Source organism: Chiloscyllium plagiosum, chromosome 13, assembly GCF_004010195.1.
Source record: "Chiloscyllium plagiosum isolate BGI_BamShark_2017 chromosome 13, ASM401019v2, whole genome shotgun sequence".
NCBI classification, from domain to species: Eukaryota; Metazoa; Chordata; class Chondrichthyes; order Orectolobiformes; family Hemiscylliidae; genus Chiloscyllium; species Chiloscyllium plagiosum.
The window spans coordinates 53442898-53464343 of record NC_057722.1 but is presented as its reverse complement, the minus strand read 5'-3'; the positions used below and the strand labels follow the sequence as shown (position 1 = coordinate 53464343).

Sequence of the window (21446 nt, the reverse complement as noted above, 5' to 3'; positions counted from 1 at the left end):
AGATGCCGGTGTTGGACTGGGGTGTACAAAGTTAAAAATCACACAACACCAGGTTATAGTCCAACAGGTTTAATTGGAAGCACACTAGCTGTTAACCCGAGAATGCAACTTTAAAAAAAAATGGTTTTGTGATTTACACATGAAAGAAGTGAAACTATCACTGTATTCTAACAGATGAAAGGCTTAACAGACAATCAATTTTTCAATGTATAATTTCAGTTACATCACACTATAAATTCTGTGTTACGATCGAGCCCTCCACTATCACCTGATGAAGGAGCATCGCTCCGAAAGCTAGTGTGCTTCCAATTAAACCTGTTGGACTATAACCTGGTGTTGTGTGATTTTTAACTAAAAGATCAATGTTTACTTAAGCCACTCTATTTTCTTTTACATTTAGTGAAAACGTTTGCTTACTGTCTTTATATTCTGAGCTACTTTTTTTCTCATGATTTATCTTACTTTCTTTTCTCGCTTTTTTTTTGGCTTTCTGTTCACCTTTAAGATTTTCCCAATCTTCTATTTTCCAGCTGATCTTGGCCACTTTGTATGCCTTCTCTTTTAATTTGATAGTCTCCTTTATTTCCACAGACATGGCAGATTACCCCTTTTTCTGCAGTCCTTTATTTTCACTGGTACAGGTACACAATCCTTTATCCAAAACACTCGGGACCAGCTAGTTTTCAGAATTTGGAAGTTTTTGAATTTTGGAATAAGTGACAGCTTGACGGTGAAATTTTTAAAAAATCTTACCAAGCAGCAGACTCACTGAGAATACTATGGGTCCTGAGACAGAATGGAGGCCTGCTAGTGCTGGGCCATGCCCACCCACATCACATCTGAGTGACATGCATCGACTGGGTGTGGAGTCGAGCATTGAGTATAGGGGTTGGGAGGTCATGTTGCAACTGTACAGGACATTTTCCCAATCTTCTATTTTCCAGCTGATCTTGGCCACTTTGTATGCCTTCTCTTTTAATTTGATAGTCTGCTTTATTTCCTCAGACATGGCAGATTACCCCCTTTTCTGCAGTCCTTTATTTTCACTGGTACAGGTACACAATCCTTTATCCAAAACACTCGGGACCAGCTAGTTTTCAAAATTTGGAAGTTTTTGAATTTTGGAATAAGTGACAGCTTGACGGTGAAATTTTAAAAAAATCTTACCAAGCAGCAGACTCACTGTGAATACTATGGGTCCTGAGACAGAATGGAGGCCTTGCTAGTGCTGGGCCATGCCCACCCACATCACATCTGAGTGACATGCATCGACTGGGTGTGGAGTTGGGTTAACTGTTCGCATGCCAAACAATGTCGTAATGGAGAAAAAAACTTCATGAAAAAGGCTTCGGATTTCCGAGCTTTTCGGATTTCGGAATTTTGGATAAAAGGTTGTTTACCTGTATATACTTTGCTGAGAACTTTGAAAAATTGCTTTGAAAGTCAATCAACTGCTCATCAACTATCCCACCATAAGTCTTTGCTTCCAATCTACTTTGGCTAACTCCTCCCTCATCCTATTGTAGTCTCTCTTGTTTAAGCACAGGGCCCTGGTATTGGATTTTAGCTTTGCACTTTCCATCTGTATTCTAAATTCAACCATATTGTGATCACTCCTTCCAAGAGGATCCCAACTAAGACATCGTTAATTATTTCTGTTTCATTACACAGGACCAGATCTAGGACAGCTTGCTCCTTCATTGGTTCCATTTCATACTGTTCAAGAAAACAACGTAGGTATACTCTAGAACCCTATTGGATGCTAAGGATGTGATTGCTGGGCCCTTTGCTCAGATATTTGTATCATCAATAGTCACAGTTGAGGTGCTGCAAGACTGGAGGTTGTCTAATATGATGCCACTATTTAAGAATGGTGGTAAGGAAAAGCCAGCGAACTGTAGACCGGTGAGCCTGACATCAGTGGTGGGCAAGTTGTTGGAGGGAATCCTGAGGAGGAGGATTTGCATGGATTTAGAAAGGCAAGGACTGATTGGGATAGTCAACATGGCTTTGTGCATTAGAAATCACATCTCATGAATTTGACTGAGTTTTTTGAAGAAGTAACAAAAAGGTTTGATGAGGGCAGACTGGCGGATGTGATCTATGTGGACATCAGTAGGGCATTCAACAAGGTTCCTCATGGTAGACTGGGTAGCAAGGTTAGATCTCATGGATTACAGGGAGAACTAGCCATTTGGATGCAGAACTGGCTCAAAGGTAGAAGACAGATGATAGTGGTGGAGGGTTGTTTTTCAAAATGTGACCAGTGTTGTGCCACAAGGATCAGTGCTAGGTCCACTGCTTTTCGTCATTTATATAAACTATCAGTTGTTAGGACTGACTGAACATAGGAGGTCTAGTTAGTAAGTTTGCAGATGACACCAAAATTGGAGGTATAGTGGACAGCAAATAAGGTTACCTCAGATTACAACAGGACCTTGATTGGATGAGCCAATGGGCTGACGAGTGGCAGATGGAGTTTAATTTAGATAAATGTGAGGTGCTGCATTTTGGTAAGGCAAATCAGAACAGGACTTTGTTCAGCAGTGTTTCTGAACGAAGAGACCTTGGAGTCCAGGTTCATAATTCCTTGGAAGTGGATTTCAAGAAGATAGGATTGAGAAAAAGCTATTTGGTACGCTTTCCTTTCGAGCATTGAGTATAGGGGTTGGGAGGTCATGTTGCAACTGTACAGGACATTAGTTAGGCCACTTTTGGAGTATTAAGTGCAATTCTTGTCTCTCTCCTGTTGGAAGGATGTTGTGAAACTTGAAAGGGTTCAGAAAAGATTTACGAGGATGATGCTACAGTTGGGGGAATATGAGCTGGAGGGAGAGACTGATTAAGCTGAGGCTGTTTTCCCTGGACCATCGGAAGCTGAGGGGTGACCTTATATTAGTTTATGTAATCATGAGGGGCATGGATAGGGTAAATAGTCAAGGTCTTTTCCCTGGTGTGAGAGTCCAGAACCAGATGGCATAGGCTTAGGGTAAGAGGGGAAAGATATAAAAGGGACCTAAGGGGCAACCTTTTCATGCAGAGGGTGGTGCATATATGGAATGAGGAAGTGGTGGAGGCTGGTACGATTACAGCATTAAAAAGTAACTGGACGAGTATATGAATAGGAAGGGTTTCGAGGGTTATGGACCAAGTGCTGACAAATGCGAATGGATTTGATTATGATATCTGGTCAACATGGACAAGTTGGACAGAAGGGTGTGTTTCCATGTTGTACATCTCAATGACTCTATGACTCTATACATTCAATGAACTCCTCCTCACGGTCACCCTGACCGTCCTGGTTCAACTAATCAACATATAGATTAAAATTTCCCCCTTGATAATTGCCATACCATTTTTGCGGCCTTAATTTGCCTTAAGACTAATAAGTGTGCAGCATACATTTCCAGGGAGGTCATTCATTAGAAGATTCAAATAACCTAAGATTCTGTATCGAGGTACCTAAGATGGTGCCACATGGAGATGTGTCAACCTTTCACTGTACCATGTGAATACACAATAAACCTAATTCAATTTAATTGAAATAAATACAAGAAAGTCTAGGGTTTGGAAAATATAACAAAAAATGGTGAGTAGGGTAAAGTTGAGATCTGTTAAAGATTTAAAGACCTGTTGCTGTGAAATACTATATTCTGCTATAAGAAAATAACATTGGATGAATCTTCCATGTTGTTCTAAGTGTTATTTTTGTTGAGTTTCATGAATGGCTTTTGTCTGTTTAAGGTTTAGCAGGTTCTCTTGTGCGATCATTCACAACTCACTCCATTAATTGCCTGCCACACTCTAGTGGTGCCTCTCTCATGCAACGGGAGGCCAATTCTCTCAGGCATTGTAGATGAAAGTATTTGCCAAAGCCGGGATATTCCTATAGTATAGCCGATGCGATTCTCCCACATTTCTCACCATAGTCCACATCATTCACAGCCTGGGAAGATCCTGCCAATATTTGAAACCATTACCTTAGAAATCTCTATTTTAAAGCACAGCACAAATTCAGTCGTAATTACCTATAATAGCCCATGAGAGCATAGTTTCTGTAGTAAGGCCTTAAGTAATATTGCCAGTTCATTCCACCATCTTTGAATTGAATTAAACAGAAGGAAAAGATGCCATCTGTTGTTAGGACTGCCTGGTAAGTATTGGTCTGAAAAAGAAAAACTCAAATTTGTGTACAATTAAGGTGGAAAAGCACAATTTAAATTTCAAAGAAAAATAAGATTCAGCAGAAGAAAAGTCATAGTAAGAAATAAAACACTGGAAATAATTCAATGTTTATATTAAAAGCAGCTGCATGTGTTTATGTCAGACTGTATCTAGACACAATAATTCTATCTCTCTACCTCAATGTCATTATGACTAATGGAGAAAATATTCAAAACTATAGTGTACTTTACTTTTAACGTAGGTATTGTCCTGATTTTTGTATTCCTGGGTCAGGATGCAGTCTGGAGATATCCCCACTTTTTAAGTCTGACTGTAAAAATGGCCGACTGCTTTTGGAATTTCCATCCAGGGTGGATTAAAAGTCAAGCAAAAAGTGCTGAGAAGCCCCTTAGTGACTGAGATGGTCTAATCAAAATGCCTGCCTGGGGACTACAGCACTGTCAGCGAAGTTTAAACATTTAAACAGAAAATATCCCTTGTGTTCTCATTCGCTCATTTACTATGCACCATCCACGCCAACCTATGACCTGAAGCTAACCCCATGGTCCCTCGCATAGCTCCATGTCAACAAATGTCCATTTAGCTATTCCCAATGACACCTAGTACCTCATGTCACTCAATGCTATTATTTTATGGTGCCCTTGCCCAGATATGTCCAATCATTCCTTCAATCCTTTACAGCTCTGATACTCATGCTAACTTATCTTCCACCCAACACCTTGACCAAGTAAAGAAATCCACAATCACATACACACCTAAGAAAATATATGGATCTATTAAATTCCTATATTGCATTCTCACTGTTTGAGAACACTGTCATTCATTTTTTCAAAAATCCATTAATGGATGTGGGTTTCATTGGCTGAGCCAGCATTTATTGCCTGTCTCTAATTGCTCTTGAAAAGGTGGTGAACTGCCTTCCTGAATCACTGCAGTCTGTGTGGTGTAGGCACACCTGTACTGGAGTTAAGAAGCTGTAGGATTTTGACCCATCACCATACAGCTCGAAGTCAGCCAGAAATATGGCTCAGATGGGAACTTGCAGCTGGTGGTATTCCCATCTAACTGCTGTGTTTATCCTTCTAGGTAATAGATATTGAAGGTTTGGAAGATTCTGTCTAAGGAGTTTTGGTGTATTGCTATGGAGCAACTTGTAGGTGGTGCACACTACTGCCACTGTGGAGAGAATGAACATGGGAGATTCTGGAGAGAGCAGCAATCATGCAGGCTGCTTTGTCCCAGATGGTGTTTAACTTTTCAGCTATCGTTGGATCTGTGATAATTCACACAAGTGGAGAGTGTTCTATCTCACTGCTGATTTGGACCTCATAAATGGTGGACTGGTTTTGAGGAGCCAAGAGGTGATTTACTTGCTGCGCAATTCCAAGCCTCTGACCTGCACTTGCAGCCACAGCTCTTGTAAGGCTAGCCAAGTTCAGTTTCTGTTTCAAGATAACCCCCACATTTTGAGATTTTGAGATTTTTAAGAATCCCTTGACAGATTGACATTTGTTGACACTTGATGACAGGTTGTCATTTAATTTTGACTGACTGTCAAGGTTTTATGCACCATTTATACATCATCTTTGCCACAGTGAACTTCCCATGGTGTTCTTGGCACAAGGATTCCTGACCCTCACACCCAAAGATTCCAGATGCTTCCCATCCTATACAGAAAGGGTCTTTGTTCACTCTACTGCTAAGATATCCTGGGATCTTACCACAGTTGTACCTCAGCTCTCCAAAGGAGTCTTGTGACCCAAAAGAATTGCACCTCCCTTACCTGGTGTAATCTCCAGATTCCTGGCTCCACAATCTGAGGGCACTAAAATGCCACTTCAATGAGGCAACTGGGCAGTTAAATGGTCAGTAGCCTCTTGGAGCCATACAGGTATGAACCATTGCTACCCCAGATACAGGAGAGAGCCAGAGCTAAGACCCATAATCCCTAACAAATTCTAGCATTTTTGCCAGGGCAAAAGTTGGATCTATAACTATTGATTTATGTAAAAATGAGCAGTACCTAATGCTTCTCACAAACTTTGAGTACCTAATGTAACATGAGTTCAACGAAAAGTATTTTAATTCATATCACAATTAATTTATGTGTGTGAAAAATTCCACATGTATTGGATCAGGCACGGTTTAATTGAAAGAGGACCTGACATTTCTGTGGTAAACTGGCATGATGAATGGTGATGCATATCGGACATCAGAGGAACAAAATCTTGGCTTCATTGAAGACTCGGCCTTCTAAACTTAACTAAATCAGCTTAGGGGAAAATGGCTGGGGTTCAGTAACTTGAAATTCTGATAGGCACAAGACTTTTGAGCATTTCAAAACTGGCAGGCACCTTATTACAACTTAAAGGACATGTTTCAAAGGATTTTACAAAGATCAATGTGCAACGTGACAGGCAAAGAGAAATTTACATTGTAATGGCGAGTTAATAAATACATACAGCCCCAGAATCTGAGTTTATATATCCAGAATACGGAAGGACATTATCCCACGTGATCTTGAGTGCCCACTTAGGCATGAAGGTTACACTCCCAAGCTCTGAACCATAGTAAGAATTCACTCGTGTTTTAATGTCATTCTGGAAATTCCTACTGAAAGAATCGGTCCGGACTTGAAAATCAAACACCTGAAAAAAATGCAGATGTTAGTTTTCCTTTGCCTGGTATGCATTTCTTGCCACATTAGTTCTGCAAAACTGCTAACTGTTTGGAATTGATTAGTAACAATTCATATATGTTATGCCAAATATGGTACAGTGCAATAACTATTAGCAACAGAAAATGCTGGAAACACATAGCAAATCAGGCATAGTAGATAGAGAAACCAAGACAACATTTAGGTTGATTAACTTTCCTCAGAACTAAGCATTGACAATATTTTGCAATGGCAGAACCTAGAAATCTTCTTGGCTTTGGGCAGAACATTATCGTAGCCTGAGTGACATGGGTTATGGTGAGATCTGTGATGTAAATGGCTGAGAAATCAGGCAAGACCCATCTCCACATCAGGAGCAATTTGTTGCATGGCTTATACATTTGTCAAGCAGTGTGGTGAGTTTCTCACTGGGCAGTGACAAGTTGTCAATGAATTGGGATTATGGCATGTTGCACAATTGCATCTCAACATTTTAATATTGAGCCTCATGATTGCAACATTTAGGAGGCATTTGGATGGGTATATGGATAGGAAGGGTTTGGAGGGATATGGGCCGGGTGCTGGCAGGTGGGACTAGATTGGATTGGGATATCTGGTCGGCATGGACGGGTTGGACCGAAGGGTCTGTTTCCATGCTGTACATCTCTATGACTCCATGACACGAGGGATGCCAGTCTGGCAGAGTAACTAACTAATGAGGTGAGTTTGGTGAGAAAGTTTGGGAAGAAAAAGGGGAATTCCTTCAAAAAAAAAACTCATCTTACACTTAGCCAAAAAACTATCACCTCCTTTTCTTTTAATAAATTAGCCATAAAATAAAATTAGGCAGATAACTCTTTTTTGGAAGGACTTGTGTGTTGACAATTTCTGTTAAACAATAATGTCATCACTAGAATTGCTCCCCAGAATGGCTGGACAGTGGCTGATGAAAGATTTGCCTTTTGGCTGTAAACCTTCCAACACTAACACTCACTAACTGTCATGGGCAAATTAGATAGTCAGTAGATGATTCTGATTTCATCAGCTTTCATTAAGCTTCTGAGCATTTGTTTCATATTGTTATATATCAGCTTAGAAGGCCAATTTTATGATTTAAATTCAACTTAATATGACCAAAAGGTTCCTGCCTCAATGAGGCCGTGGGCTCACTCATTGCAAGGTATGCAACAGCAACATTAAAGGGCTGATGATGCTAGACAGTGGAATATATTGGACCATGCAAAGAGGAATGGCCAACATTTGGCTCTTACGGAAAAACCAAAGGTTTGTAATAAAGATCTTGTCATGTCAGGTTGCAAATGAACTCATAGTGAATAATTCTTAAGAGTTGCTTGCCTTGTAAAGGTGGGGCTGAAATTAGGGTTCAATATTATAACAACATTATTAGGAAGTCATTGCTTCCAGATCTCTGCTGACATCTACGTAAAGAGATAGGAAAGTTTTCAGTTAGCCTGGGAAAAATGAATGATAATTTCATGCTGATTAGAAATAGATTGTTTAAATTATCTTGTACCATGAAAAGATTTGATTTTTCTCAGTTTTAATGTTAAGATATCTCAAACATGCGCAATTTGAAAGATACATTGAGATACAAGTTACAACAGCGGTTATAAAATATGTTTCTATGGCAAAGATCTAATCCTCCTTACCTGGTAGTAAATGGATCCTATACCTCTTCTCAAATCTGCATCATCCCAGAAAACAGCAATCATTGGTGGAATTCTATAAAAGTAACTCCTGAATGCCCAGAATGGACTTGAGTATGTATACTGCAGATACTCAATGTTTCGTTGAAATATAATTAGTCCATTATCTGAAAACTAAATAAAGATAGGTTATGATACAACTCAGTTGTTTTAGCTTCAATGGGAAAACATGGATTATAAAGCTGTGATTAATTGAAATGAAACAGGTAATAGTTAGATTGCCATAGGTGCAATTTCAACCTTTTGAGTGACCACTTAAAATCCTTTAAGTTTTATTGCTCATATAAAGGACACCAGTCCAAATTTGAATTAACGTTTTAACAATTGTAAGTGAACTTTGATGAAGACTGAATTCTTGGTGGAAATGACTTAGTGATTTCCAGGAGGAACTCGGATAAAGCATTTTTGACAAAGAAATGGTTATGGTGGAAGGTTATTAAAAAACCTAGCAATTCTGCCATTCGCTGCTGTTGTTGTGGTACATTTTTGTCCATTTTGCACTAATTTCTGTCTGGAGGAATTGGAAAGTCAACTGAAAGGTCAGGACTTAAAGTATGGGGTTTCACCTCTTGGAATTCTGTTCTCACAACCATAAGACTAAGTATGTTAAAATCCTGACTTGAATCCATTTGAGGTATCTTAAATCATTTTAATTAGAGCCTGAGTGAGGAAACATTTATGAACCAATGCTTAAATTTAATGAGCTCATTCCCAGTTAAATTTACCCATTGTCTTTTTTTCCTTTCAGTTTATTTTCAATTTTCCCTCATGTTTTCAAAGCAGTGGACAACAAATTTCAAGGGTAAGAAATTTTAAGGAGTGAATAGAGGTCTAGAAAACCATGTGAAATATTGACAATATGATTTATTTTTGTCTCCACCCCTTTTACCTCACTCCTTCCCTCTCTATCGATAACCTTCCTCCCTCCCACCACTCTCTGGCCTATCCTACCCTCCTCTCTCTTCGCTATCCTGTCCCATCTATCTTATCCATCCTTTCCCAATCTCCCTCTTACCTTGCCTGTTTTGAATGCATGCAACTGGCAACATAGGTTTTGCCTTCCAAAGATTTCCATTCCTACCAGTAAAATTAGCTCCCTAGCCAACATTTTGCCTTGAAATTCTTAAATGCAATTCAGTAAGAGACAACTTTGAGCATATCTTTGGAATCCCTGAATAGCCAGATTGCCCTGATTGAATGGTCAATCAGGGAAGCTGTATAACTAATGAATCAGGGTAGTGAAAAACTGGGAAAGAGAAATTTTTTTTAGGAAAATAATCAAGTCTGTGGCCTGCTGCAAAACTGCGTCTGATTGGAGGGTCACCTTCTGGCAGAATCTACCATTTGTCCTTTATTTGGAAGCTCAGCGGCAGATTGGAATGGACCCTTAGCTGCCTACATTCTGCCTATTGGACACACCTGTATTGGGCTGTTTATTGGAATAGGAGCACTGACTAATTTTCTTTCCACAAAGCCCAGGATGGCTCAACCAATGATTGATGCCCCTGTGCACCTTCTGTACCAAGTGTTGATCAAACGTACATTCTTTATATTGTCCATATGACTCAATACCAGAAGAGTCAATTCACGTAATGAAGGAATCTTTTGAAAAATCAGACCTTGTACATTTTACATATGAAGTATTATTAAACACATATGTCAAGAGTGAAAATAATTACATGAAATTATATTACCAGACTGTTATTAAATTTGATTTTCACTTAAATTGTAGAATATGTTCACAGTATAATGTCTAACTAAGCATTCTAGAAATTTTCATGCTAGTGAACGCCAAAGCAGGTTATACTCAGAAATAAACCATTAAAATAAAGATCTTGAACGTACATATAACCTGTAGTAAAATGCATCATCAAAAGGAAAACCAGATGGGATGCTGATGATTGGAGAGTTAAAATCACGTGTCCTTCCGTAAAGTCTTGTATCACCAACATTTGATCCATAATCAAATAGCCGTTTTTCTACATATAAAAGAAATACACCCCATTATGCAATTTAAAAACCAAATGCAGTCATACAATTATCACAAAATCATATTGAATAGTAATTTTGTGTTGACGCATCTTCAATTGTTGGCAATATTCTCCACTAGGCAGTGAAAAGGAAGGAGGCTCCACTTAGTATCACATGACAAGGAATGTTTGAAGGGGACCACAAGAAGAAAAGTTTGTAACTGCTCTTTAATATTATTTTCTGGGCTATTTGCCACCCCAACCCAATACTCTTTTTACGTAATAGGTTTACTTGACTTCTGTTTTTACTTTTTTTTAAAACAGTTTAATTTTCTTCCTTTTGTATCTGAATTGTAGAATATGAAACATATTGTGGTAAATTTTGGAGAAATCTTGGATAAAAGTCTTTCCAAATGGCAAGATTTATCACAAAGATGCAAACAGAGAGGTTGAGAGATTTAATGTTCTAACACAGAACCCAGTCAAAAACCCTAAACAGGCAAATAAAATTTTTAGTTTTATATGTAGGGAACTGAATACAAGAGCATGTAAATTATTAGATTAGATTACTTACAGTGTGGAAACAGGCCGTTCGGCCCAACAAGTCCACACCGACCCGCCGAAGCGTAACCCACCCATTCCCCTACATTTACCCCTTTATCTAACACTACGGGCAATTTAGCATGGCCAATTCACCTGACCTGCACATCTTTGGACTGTGGGAAGAAACCGGAGCATCCAGAAGAAACCCACGCAGACACGGGGAGAATGTGCAAACTCCACACAGTCAGTCGCCTGAGTCGGGAATTGAACCCAGGTCTCTGGCGCTGTGAGGCAGCAGTGCTAACCACTGTGCCACCGTGCCGCCCTATGGTTGTATTTATATCAGATTTTAAGGAAGAATTAGATCTATGGGATGGGGTACTGATTCTGCAAAATTGTGAAAGCACGAGGACAAAGAAATAATAAAACCACACGAAAAATAATTGGAATGACGCTTCACAGTTATTTTGAATCCATTAGTCTCTCCAAATTTTATAAATGACCTAGATGTTGGTTTAGACATCACATTTATACATTTAACAGATATAAGAACACTTGATAAAGTGATTCCTTACGAGTAGGATATTCGGAGCCCCAGGTTAATGTTGATTTAATAGCAAAATAGGCAAAACGCAGAGAGTGTGTAATGTTGTGAGGTGCACTTTGGGGAGACAAAGTTAAAAATCACACAACACCAGGTTATAGACCAACAGGTTTATTTGGAAGCACACAGTTTTAGAGCACTGCTTCTTCATCAGGTGATTATGGAGAATAAGATTAAGACTCTGGGGAGACTAATACAGGAAAGCAATGGAAATTTCAAATGTATAATTTTGGAAAGGTGATTGGACAGACTTTGGTGTCTGTGTACACAAATTCTCAAAGGTGGGAGGGCATGATGGGCTGAATGATCTGCTTCTGTGCTCTATGTTTCTATGTAATAACAATTAAGGAAACTTCAAATTTGGAAAAGAGGTAGTCCTAAATGTCACCTGTGAAATCCAGCAAAGTAACCTCTAGCCAAAGAAGTTGAAGACACAGCTAAACAGAAGGCCACTCTTGCAATCAAATGGAGCATAAGCTTATTGCCCCCAACCCACCCAACTACCTGAGAGCAGGTGCCCTTATCACTGACCTGGTCAAATAACATCTTTAAAGTGCTATTCCTAAATAAGGCTTAAATTGTTCTGTATATTTTACAACTCTTGGGCATAAATTACATTGGATTGGTACCCTTCTGCTGAAGTGTTTCCTTTCTATGTTCAAAAGTCTGCTGGTGCTGCATTGTAGCCGTACATAAAATTCTCCCACATGGCGTGATCTAATCTTAAACATTTATACATTCACAATCTTGGCTTAATTCTTTATTCTATTTTTGGCAAGCAATAACTTTACAGGCAGAATTTTATAAACAATATTATGTGAACATAAATGTGAAAGATAAACTTAATTATGCCACATCTCACTCTGGCATTAACACAGGTATGTTATTAAACTTGTATAATGCAGCAGATTATTGTATACTCAATCAAATGTTAATAATAATTAATACATAAATAATAGTCCATAAAATTAACTGAACTATTTAATCAGAACTTGAATGTATAGATACTTTCGTACATTTTCATTGAAACATATGGCAAACATCTGAAATGAAGTGAGGACAGTTTATCACCATATTGATTGCAATGATTTTTGAATGAAACTATTACCTTTGCAAATGAAGCCGTTGCCTTCATATCCTTTTTTACAAGAACATGTATAGGAGCCCAGTGTATTAGTACATAATCCAGCATTGCGGTCACAATCATGCTTATTACTAGAACATTCATCCACATCTGAATCAGAAAGCAAAGTTTTAGACATTTGAAAATATTAAAATAAAGCACATCAGTTTAATGTATCTCTCATTTGATAAAGAAACATTAAAAATTGCAACTGAAAATGACTTGTTTTATATCACAATGATTCATACATGGATTAAGTGGACTTATTGTTAACATTTTGGAGCATGCAACATATAATATGTTAAAGCAATTGTTTTGCAATATATAGTAAGCTGATTCGGAATGGAAAAAAAAATCTCAATATACAATTCTCTATCTCCATCTCTTTCTTGCAAATTTATCCATGGTCTAGTACAGTTTAGTGCCCAACAGATGTATGAATGACATGGATTAAGCTTCAATTTCCTTCTCTTTCCTAACTACAAGTCACCTTTGTCTGTCCCAAATAATAGAGCCGAATTTAACAACGTATCCTTTCTGGTCTTTGAATCATCCCAAACACTGGTCTTTGAATCATCCCATAAAACTTCCTGTTACAGCGGTCTGAGGTTGAGAAAACCTATTTTGTCCTAATTTTCCACAGCACTATTTCACTGGCACTTCATTTAGCCTGAACTTTAAACACTGGATGGGGGTGGTACATTAGATGTTTCATCCATGCACCCCACATCCCATGTCCCACATCAAATAGCAGTTTTGCAGTTACTCAATTTGCATCCAAATGTTCTTCCATTTATGCTCCTGCAAAGTCTCAGCAGAACTTGAACCAGTTAAACCTGGAATACAAATCCATTTGAGGCATTCTGACAGTTCCAGATTTTTGCTAATTAAATTAATTGGTTTTAGAGAATATTAATAATCTCCAATAGCTTCAATGGGACCTCAATGCCTTTTAAATATTTCTTCACCAATTTGGGTCTTTGGAGCAGATCATTCTGCCTCTGATGTACAGATTGGTTTGGACATAGCTGATGATTCATTTTAACAAGCACTAAAGGAAATCCCTAGCTATGAAATGACCTCATTCTTCGAACAAGATCTCTATTCTTGACTGAGATGAGCGATGATTCTGCTCAGCTCCAGTTAAGGTGCTCACAAATCATAGGAATTGCCAGACCTATATCTGAGAACACTGATGAATGGATTAATGTCATAAAGCTTTCTGGTTGTATATAATTATTTATTCGATAATAACGAGGAGGATCATTATTATTTAGTTAATCTCCCTGTGGAGCTCGTTGAGTATGAGTTCCTGTGGTAAGTGGCAATGTCCTACTCAGCTGGAACTCATCACCTGAACTCTTATAAAAGCAGACCTAGTGGGCAACTGTGGTGTAGTGGTAGTGTCCCTGCCTCTGGGTTGAGAGGCCTGGGTTCAAGAACCATACTTCTCCAGAAATGCATAAAAACAGCTCTGAACAGCTTCATCAAATATATCTACAACTGACTATCAGACGACGGGTTTTGGGAATATGATGAACTCCCAAGCTGGATCTGGCCATAGCTCAAACCCACTCCTCCACAACATCAAATGGAAATAAAGTAGGGCCAGGTAGGGTCCTCTTGTGGTGTAGTGGTAGTGTCCTTGCCCCTAGACCAGAGAGGCCTGGGTTCAAGTCTGACCTGCTTGAGAGAAACCTCTAAACAGGTTGATTTAAAAGATAAAACAGACCTGTGATTGGGTCTGTAGAGCTAACTACCCTGTGCTGGGGCTACACCATAAATAGTAGCTCTATTTTAGTGTTCAAGAATAAATGATGTTACTTTCTAGTCGTGCTTTCTGAGCTATTACATTTATAAGTCAGACAACACTCATGATACACAGCAAAAATATATATTAACCAATTACTCATCTGTTTAAACTAATTCTCAGTTTATGTATTTTTTTTTCTCTTCAATGATATTGTTTCTTTACTTTTAGAATCAAACCAAGGTGAATAAAGTAAAATACTTTGACTGTACCTATACTGCAGTCTTTTCCTTCCCAATTGTCATCACATATGCACTTGAAGTCATTAATACGATTCAGGCAGAACCCACCATGTTTGCATGGCCTGCTCACACAGTTATCAATCACTACATTTAAACAAAGGAAATGTTAATTAAATTGTAAGATGGTAAAGCTTATCTCACTGTTACTTGTCAGCAAAATATTTTTGTTTTTTAACTAGAAATTGATGCTTGAGTACTTAAAGTGTTTAATTGATTAATGTCTCTGTAACTACCTCTCATTTTTTCTAGGGTCCTTTCTAAATACTCGTGTCTCCACTGAAAATATTTATATCTGAGCTTGTTCCATTATCTTGCATCATCCTTTGATCATGCTCTCCAGTCTACTATATCCTATCCATTTTGTACTTTACCTGTTCACCACCCCCAACCTTTTATCACCGGCTGTGTAATTGTTTAAAGGGATTCATCCCAAGTATCCACTAATTGTGATGAATTGTTGATCTGAAATGAGGAAACATTTTGATAGGTAAATTTACAAGGTCCTCCTCATGCCCCCTTTGCCAGGTTATGTACCCCAAACTACTATCCATGGGCCCTTTTACCCCAAGGTCAGGTAATTGCTCTGCTCCAACAGCTCATATTTCCCTATGTAGACCATGCCTGGCTATGCCCAACCACCCACTCCCCTGTAATGACCTGTTTCTTTCAATCAAAACCTAAAGCTTCCTTGCCCATGCCACATGATATACCCACATACCCTGATGCACCCCTCCCCCAACTTCAGCCAAACTACATCAACCCACACCTGATACCTGCAAACCTTCCTATGTCTCCATGCCATGCTAGCCCCACCCACCCAATGGCCCATATGCCAAGCTGTGGCATTTCCATGACTGGTTACCCACTATATCCTGTATAGACACGTCCAACAGCAGTTAAACAATATTTCCAAGTAGATTTTCAGTTATTGAACCTTGTCAAGATGGTGGTTGATAAATTTTTGTTACTAAGGGAATTACAGATATGGAGATATTGTAGGCAGGTGGAATTGAGGTAGAAGGTCTGCAATTATTTCATTGAATAATGGAGTAGCTTTAAATGGCCAATGAGGTGGAGGTGGGTACTGATGAAGAGCTTTTGCCCGAAATGTCAATTTTCCTGCACCTTGGATGCTGCCTGACCTGCTGTGCTTTTCCAGCACCATTCTAACCTTGACTCAAATAGCCAATGGCCTACTCCAACTCCAACTTCTCATGGTCTCAAGTCAGAATCATTTATGCCATAGAAATAATTATGTTTCCATGATTGCTGCCCTTGGTCTTCCACATAGTTTGGGAAGCACTGCTGAAGAAACTTGGGGAGTTCTTGCAATGCATCTTACTTCCCATATTGTACAGCAGTGATGGAGGGAGTGAATGATTAAGATGATGGACAAGCACCAGACACCTGGACTGCTTTCTCCTGGATCACGTTGAATTTTTGCAGCTGCACTCATCCAGGTAAGTGGGAGATATTCCATCATATTCTTAATTTGTGCCTTGTAAAAGATGGCAAGACTTTGGGGAGTGAGAAATAAGTGAAAGGCTTATAAAGCGACCATTTTGTTTACATTGATCTGGAAACTGAAATGCTGTTCTGAGGAGTAGTGGAATCTCTTAGAGTGGGTACTGAAAAGAAACAGGACACATGGACTTCAACATTAGTTCTTTTAAATCAAACATAGATGATTTGATTGGATTAGATTAGATTAGATTAAAGTGTGGAAACAGGCCCTTCGGCCCAACAAGTCCACACCGACCCGCCGAAGCGAAACCCACCCATACCCCTACATTTACCCCTTACCTAACACTACGGGCAATTTAGTATGGCCAATTCACCTGACCCTTCACATCTTTGGACTGAGGGAGGAAACCGGAGCACCCGGAGGAAACCCACGCAGACACGGGGAGAACTGCAAACTCCACATAGTCAGTCGCCTGAGGCGGGAATTGAACCCGGGTCTCTGGCGCTGTGAGGCAGCAGTGCTAACCGCTGTGCCACCGTGCCGCCCACAAGAGATTTGGATGCAAGCAGAAGAGATACAGTTAGTAAGTTTGCAGATGACACCAAAATTGGAGGTGTAGTGGACATCGAAGAGGGTTACCTCAGATTACAACAGGATCTGGACCGAATGGGCCAATAGGCTGAGAAGTGGCAGATGGAGTTTAATTCAGATAAATGTGAGGTGCTGCATTTTGGGAAAGCAAATCTTAGCAGAACTTATACACATAATGGTAAGGTCCTAGGGAGTGTTGCTGAACAAAGAGACCTTGGAGTGCAGGTTCATAGCTCCTTGAAAGTGGAGTCGCAGGTAGATAGGACAGTGAAGAAGGCATTTGGTATGCTTTCCCTTATTGGTCAGAGTATTGAGTACAGGAGTTGGGAGGTCATGTTGTGGCTGTACAGGACATTGGTTAGGCCACTGTTGGAATATTGCATGCAATTCATAGGCAAAGTCTTTTCCCTGGGGTCGGGGAGTCCAGAACTAGAGGGCATAGGTTTAGGGTGAGAGGGGAAAGATATAAAAGAGACCTAAGGGGCAACCTTTTCACACAGAGTGTGGTATGTGTATGGAATGAGCTGCCAGAGGATGTGGTGGAGGTTGGTACAATTGCAATATTTAAGAGGCATTTGGATGGGTATATGAATAGGAAGGGTTTGGAGGGATTTGGGCCGGGTGCTGGCAGGTGGGATTAGATTGGGTTGGGATATCTGGTCGGCATGGACAGGTTGGACGGAAGGGTCTGTTTCCATGCTGTACATCTCTATGACTCTATGACTCTATGAACCGCACATCAGTAGCAGATTGGGATGTGGTGTTGTTGAACCTCGTGGTCAGTTACTATGTAGGTATCATGTACTTCATGCACTTTCTGTCATCATTGCCCAACACTCAACACGTGGGCCGTTGGATCCTAACCCTAACACTTAAGACAAGAAGTTGAATTAGTTTATGTAATAAATGGGATTTAGATTATAAGCTAAACAGTTTCTTGAAATCGGATGCTGAAAACTATTGTCACAACTTGACTGGCCACTCTTTAAGAGCCAGGAGCAAGAAGCACGAAGCTTGAGGACAGAGCAGGAATAATGTGGTGCTATAGACGCATATAGAATTAACAGTGGTCAAGAAGTTATTTTACAAAACCATTATCATATTGTACAAAGAAGTATTATTTATCTTTCACTATATGGTAACAAACCATTTGTCTGTTCTGCTGAGAAGAAAATAATTTTAATACAGCACCTCTTTGGCAGAGCTGACCAGTATATCCAGGCACACAGTTACATACAAAGGCATTTATGGAATCAATGCACGTGGCTTCATTCTTGCATGGTTGGCTGGAACACTCATTAATATCTGATAAGGTAAATGAAATCAAATCATAATTCATTCACTTCTGAAATAATTTTTTTTGTTTTTACATATAAGATATAAAATGACAACAGACTTAAAAACACTAAAAGGATTGTAAATATAGTTTATAGGAATCTTTAAATAGATTCACATGTTTCAGATACAGAAAACTTCATTTGATTATGACACAGATTGCTGGATGCATAATAGTTCTAATATATTGCAATATGGCAGTATCTTGAATCATGGCTCTTTAAAATAATTATTTTAAACTTCACAGAATAGAATTCAGAATAAATGGCATACTAGTTTCACAGTGTCGTCCTGTAAAGCCACTGAAACATTGACATTGGTAACTTCCTCGTGTATTCAAACAGGTTCCATTCATACAGGGATTAGAGAAACATTCGTTTACATCTAGAACAAAGAGTTAAAATTAATTTCTATTTAGTGAGTCAATTGCTATTTAAAAGTAAAAATCTATTGCACATGGTTATGTATTGGCTGAATAATAATGATATTTATACATGACACATAAATAATATTTTTACATGCCATAAATATTAATGAAATAGATAAACACATTTAAAATTAAATGGAAGCGTATGAAAAGGAGAGCAATCACACAGTTAAGGGGATAAGGAAGACAGTGAAGCAAGAATAAATGCTTGTAAATGCTGTTAACATTTTATCTTCACATAAGCAATTACTTTATTCAAGTGATCGCCTCTTTTGAATTTTACCCATTTCCTGCTCTGCAGCATTTGTAAGGTCAGGCCCATTATAGAATCGAGGTTCAACCACATGAAACGAAACTGCCCCTGCAAAATCTATCACGGTGTGCATCTTGACCAGAGGCTAAGAATGCACAAGTCCCACAGCATTGACTACAATAGCTCAAGAAACTGAAGCAACATTCATGATTGACACTTTGCATAATTACAATGTATTAATTTGTAATTTTCATTTGCAAATAACAAAAGACCATTCAACCATCCAAAGTTCTCTTCTCTGTGAAATTGCTACATTGGCGTGTGATCTTTAGAAGCTATTCCAAAGTATTTTGTTCAAAGTTCTTATCATCAAATTTCCATTCTGAGCCAGTGAATGAAGCATGTGGAAAACTGTAGCAAACATGCAGTCTGTTTAATGGAATATCTAACCTTCAGAACATGACATCCCAGTCCAGCCAGTTACACAGTCGCAATAATAGGAACCCTGTGTGTTGATGCAGGAACCTTTTCTGTTGCATGGACTTGATAAGCACTCATCAACATCTGGGGGTAAAAAACACCAACATAGAAAAATAAGAAAGTTGCAAAACATAACACTCTTAGTTTGAAGTTCTGTTTTTGTCCTGTTCTTAATTATTGGGAATAGACAAGTAGTAGGCTGGAACAACGTAGCAAGCTAGCCAGCATCAAGGGGTGGAGAAGTCAACATTTCGGGTGTAAGCCTTATTCAGGACTGGGGATGGGGGTGAGGGGAGCTGCAGATAAAGGTGGTGTGGGGGAGGGATTTTGGGTGGGGAGGCAGTGGCATAATGTCACTGATTAGCAATGCAGAAGGCCAGACCAGTGTTTTGGGGACATGAGTTTGAATCCCACCATGGAAGATGGTGAAATTTGAATTCAATAGAATCTGCAATAAAGAGATGGTTTAAAGGCAACCATGTAACCACTACTAATTGTTCTAAAAACCATCTGATTCACTAATATCCTTTAGGAAAATAAATCTTCTGTTCTTGTCTGCTTTGGTCTACACGTGACTTCAAATACAGCAAGGTGGTTGCCTTGAGATTGCCCTCTGGGCAATTATGGATGGACAATAAATACTGGCCTAGCTAGTGGATGCCCACATTCCATGAGTGTGATATAGGCATTGATCACACTAATACTACATCTGTGGACCTGTTCTTGTGTGTGGTGTGGTATTGTTAAGAAAATTCCATTCAGGAGGCAAGACTTGGCATGGTATCAGAATCAAGCTTAAACTTATCTTTAATTTACATCTATGCAAATGTACTAGCTTCCCTCTAGCAGATATTGCTGAATAGTGACCAAAAACAGTAGCCCTACTCTCATGATGCTAAGGTGAGTCAACACAACACAAACATGAATCTGACTGAAATGAGTTACACACAGGATTATAGGTATAGTGTATCTAAATGTTGAAATACTCCCCGGGTAAATCCGGTGAGTAACAACATTATTGTTTGATAAATACAATTGTATTTTGTATAACTCTAGCTTTTGATATTGCTTACAAGGGAAACAATAAAGGTAAATAAAAAGATCCTTATCAAGTATTATCTGGGGTTGTTATTGGGCAGATAACTGTTACATTGATGAAATGTAGGTTTGCTTGGTGTCCTTAAGGCTTCAATTTTCTGACTCCTGAATAGGACGGAGGCCAAACAAAGTATAATTAGATAAATCATACATTGTTGTATAGAACTAATCTCACTTCATTATTCTTCTCAACTGGTTGTAGCTAAGAAAAGGTTGGCATGTATGCTGAAGATGTGGCGTTGTGGTGGACGATAAGGTGGGCGTAATCAATAGATGGAGATGAAGCCCAGAAAGAGGCAGAGACCAACAGTTGGATAGACAAAGGAATGGGTAAAGGTCAGCCTGGGGGGTATCAGTAACTGCTAATTGGGACCATTAGTAACAAATAATGGGACAGGTGTAGGAGCAGCCAATGTGATGACAAGGCTTGGTGTGTGGGGGTTAGGGTAAGGACATGGAAGAAGGTGTGCAGGCACTAAAATTATTAAACTCAATATTGTGTCCCAAAGACTGCAGAGTTCCCAAGTGAAAAATGGGAAGCTGTTCTTCTAGCTTCCACGAGCTTCACTGGAATAGACAACAGGAAGCTCGGGTTCAATTTGCAGACACCTATGGACATCTATGTTCTGCCACTTCAACACACCACCACATTCACTGGCCAACATCTCTGTCTCGTGCTTGCACCCCAAGTCGAAAATGAAATGCCATTCTTTCAGTATGTGTTGAGCTTCCATTGTCAGCTAATGATCCCAATTAGTCCCAGTCTGATTCCCCCAGACTGACCTTTACCCATTCCTTTGTCTGTTCAACTGTTGTTTTTTTCTCTGGGTTTCATCTCCATCTACTACTTGTTCCTTCTCCCACTGCATCTCCAGCATTTATACCAACCTTTTTCTGAAGAAGGGTCACTGGACCAGAAATGTTAACTGTGATTTCT

General features: G+C 39.2%; 1 protein-coding gene across 1 annotated transcript in view; it reads right to left on the bottom strand.

Annotated features, from left to right (window-relative positions):
- LOC122556387 (serine-rich adhesin for platelets-like) overlaps positions 1-21446 on the bottom strand; it is a 144495-nt gene that overhangs the window by 33224 nt on the left and 89825 nt on the right. The window contains exons 51-59 of the mRNA XM_043703021.1: positions 19382-19495; positions 18525-18635; positions 18108-18221; positions 14831-14944; positions 12794-12919; positions 10414-10547; positions 8512-8682; positions 6648-6833; positions 4029-4165 (exon numbers count right to left, since the gene is read on the bottom strand). Of these exons, the coding sequence (XP_043558956.1) occupies positions 4029-4165; positions 6648-6833; positions 8512-8682; positions 10414-10547; positions 12794-12919; positions 14831-14944; positions 18108-18221; positions 18525-18635; positions 19382-19495 (1207 nt within the window). The remainder of the gene's footprint in view (positions 1-4028; positions 4166-6647; positions 6834-8511; positions 8683-10413; positions 10548-12793; positions 12920-14830; positions 14945-18107; positions 18222-18524; positions 18636-19381; positions 19496-21446) is intronic.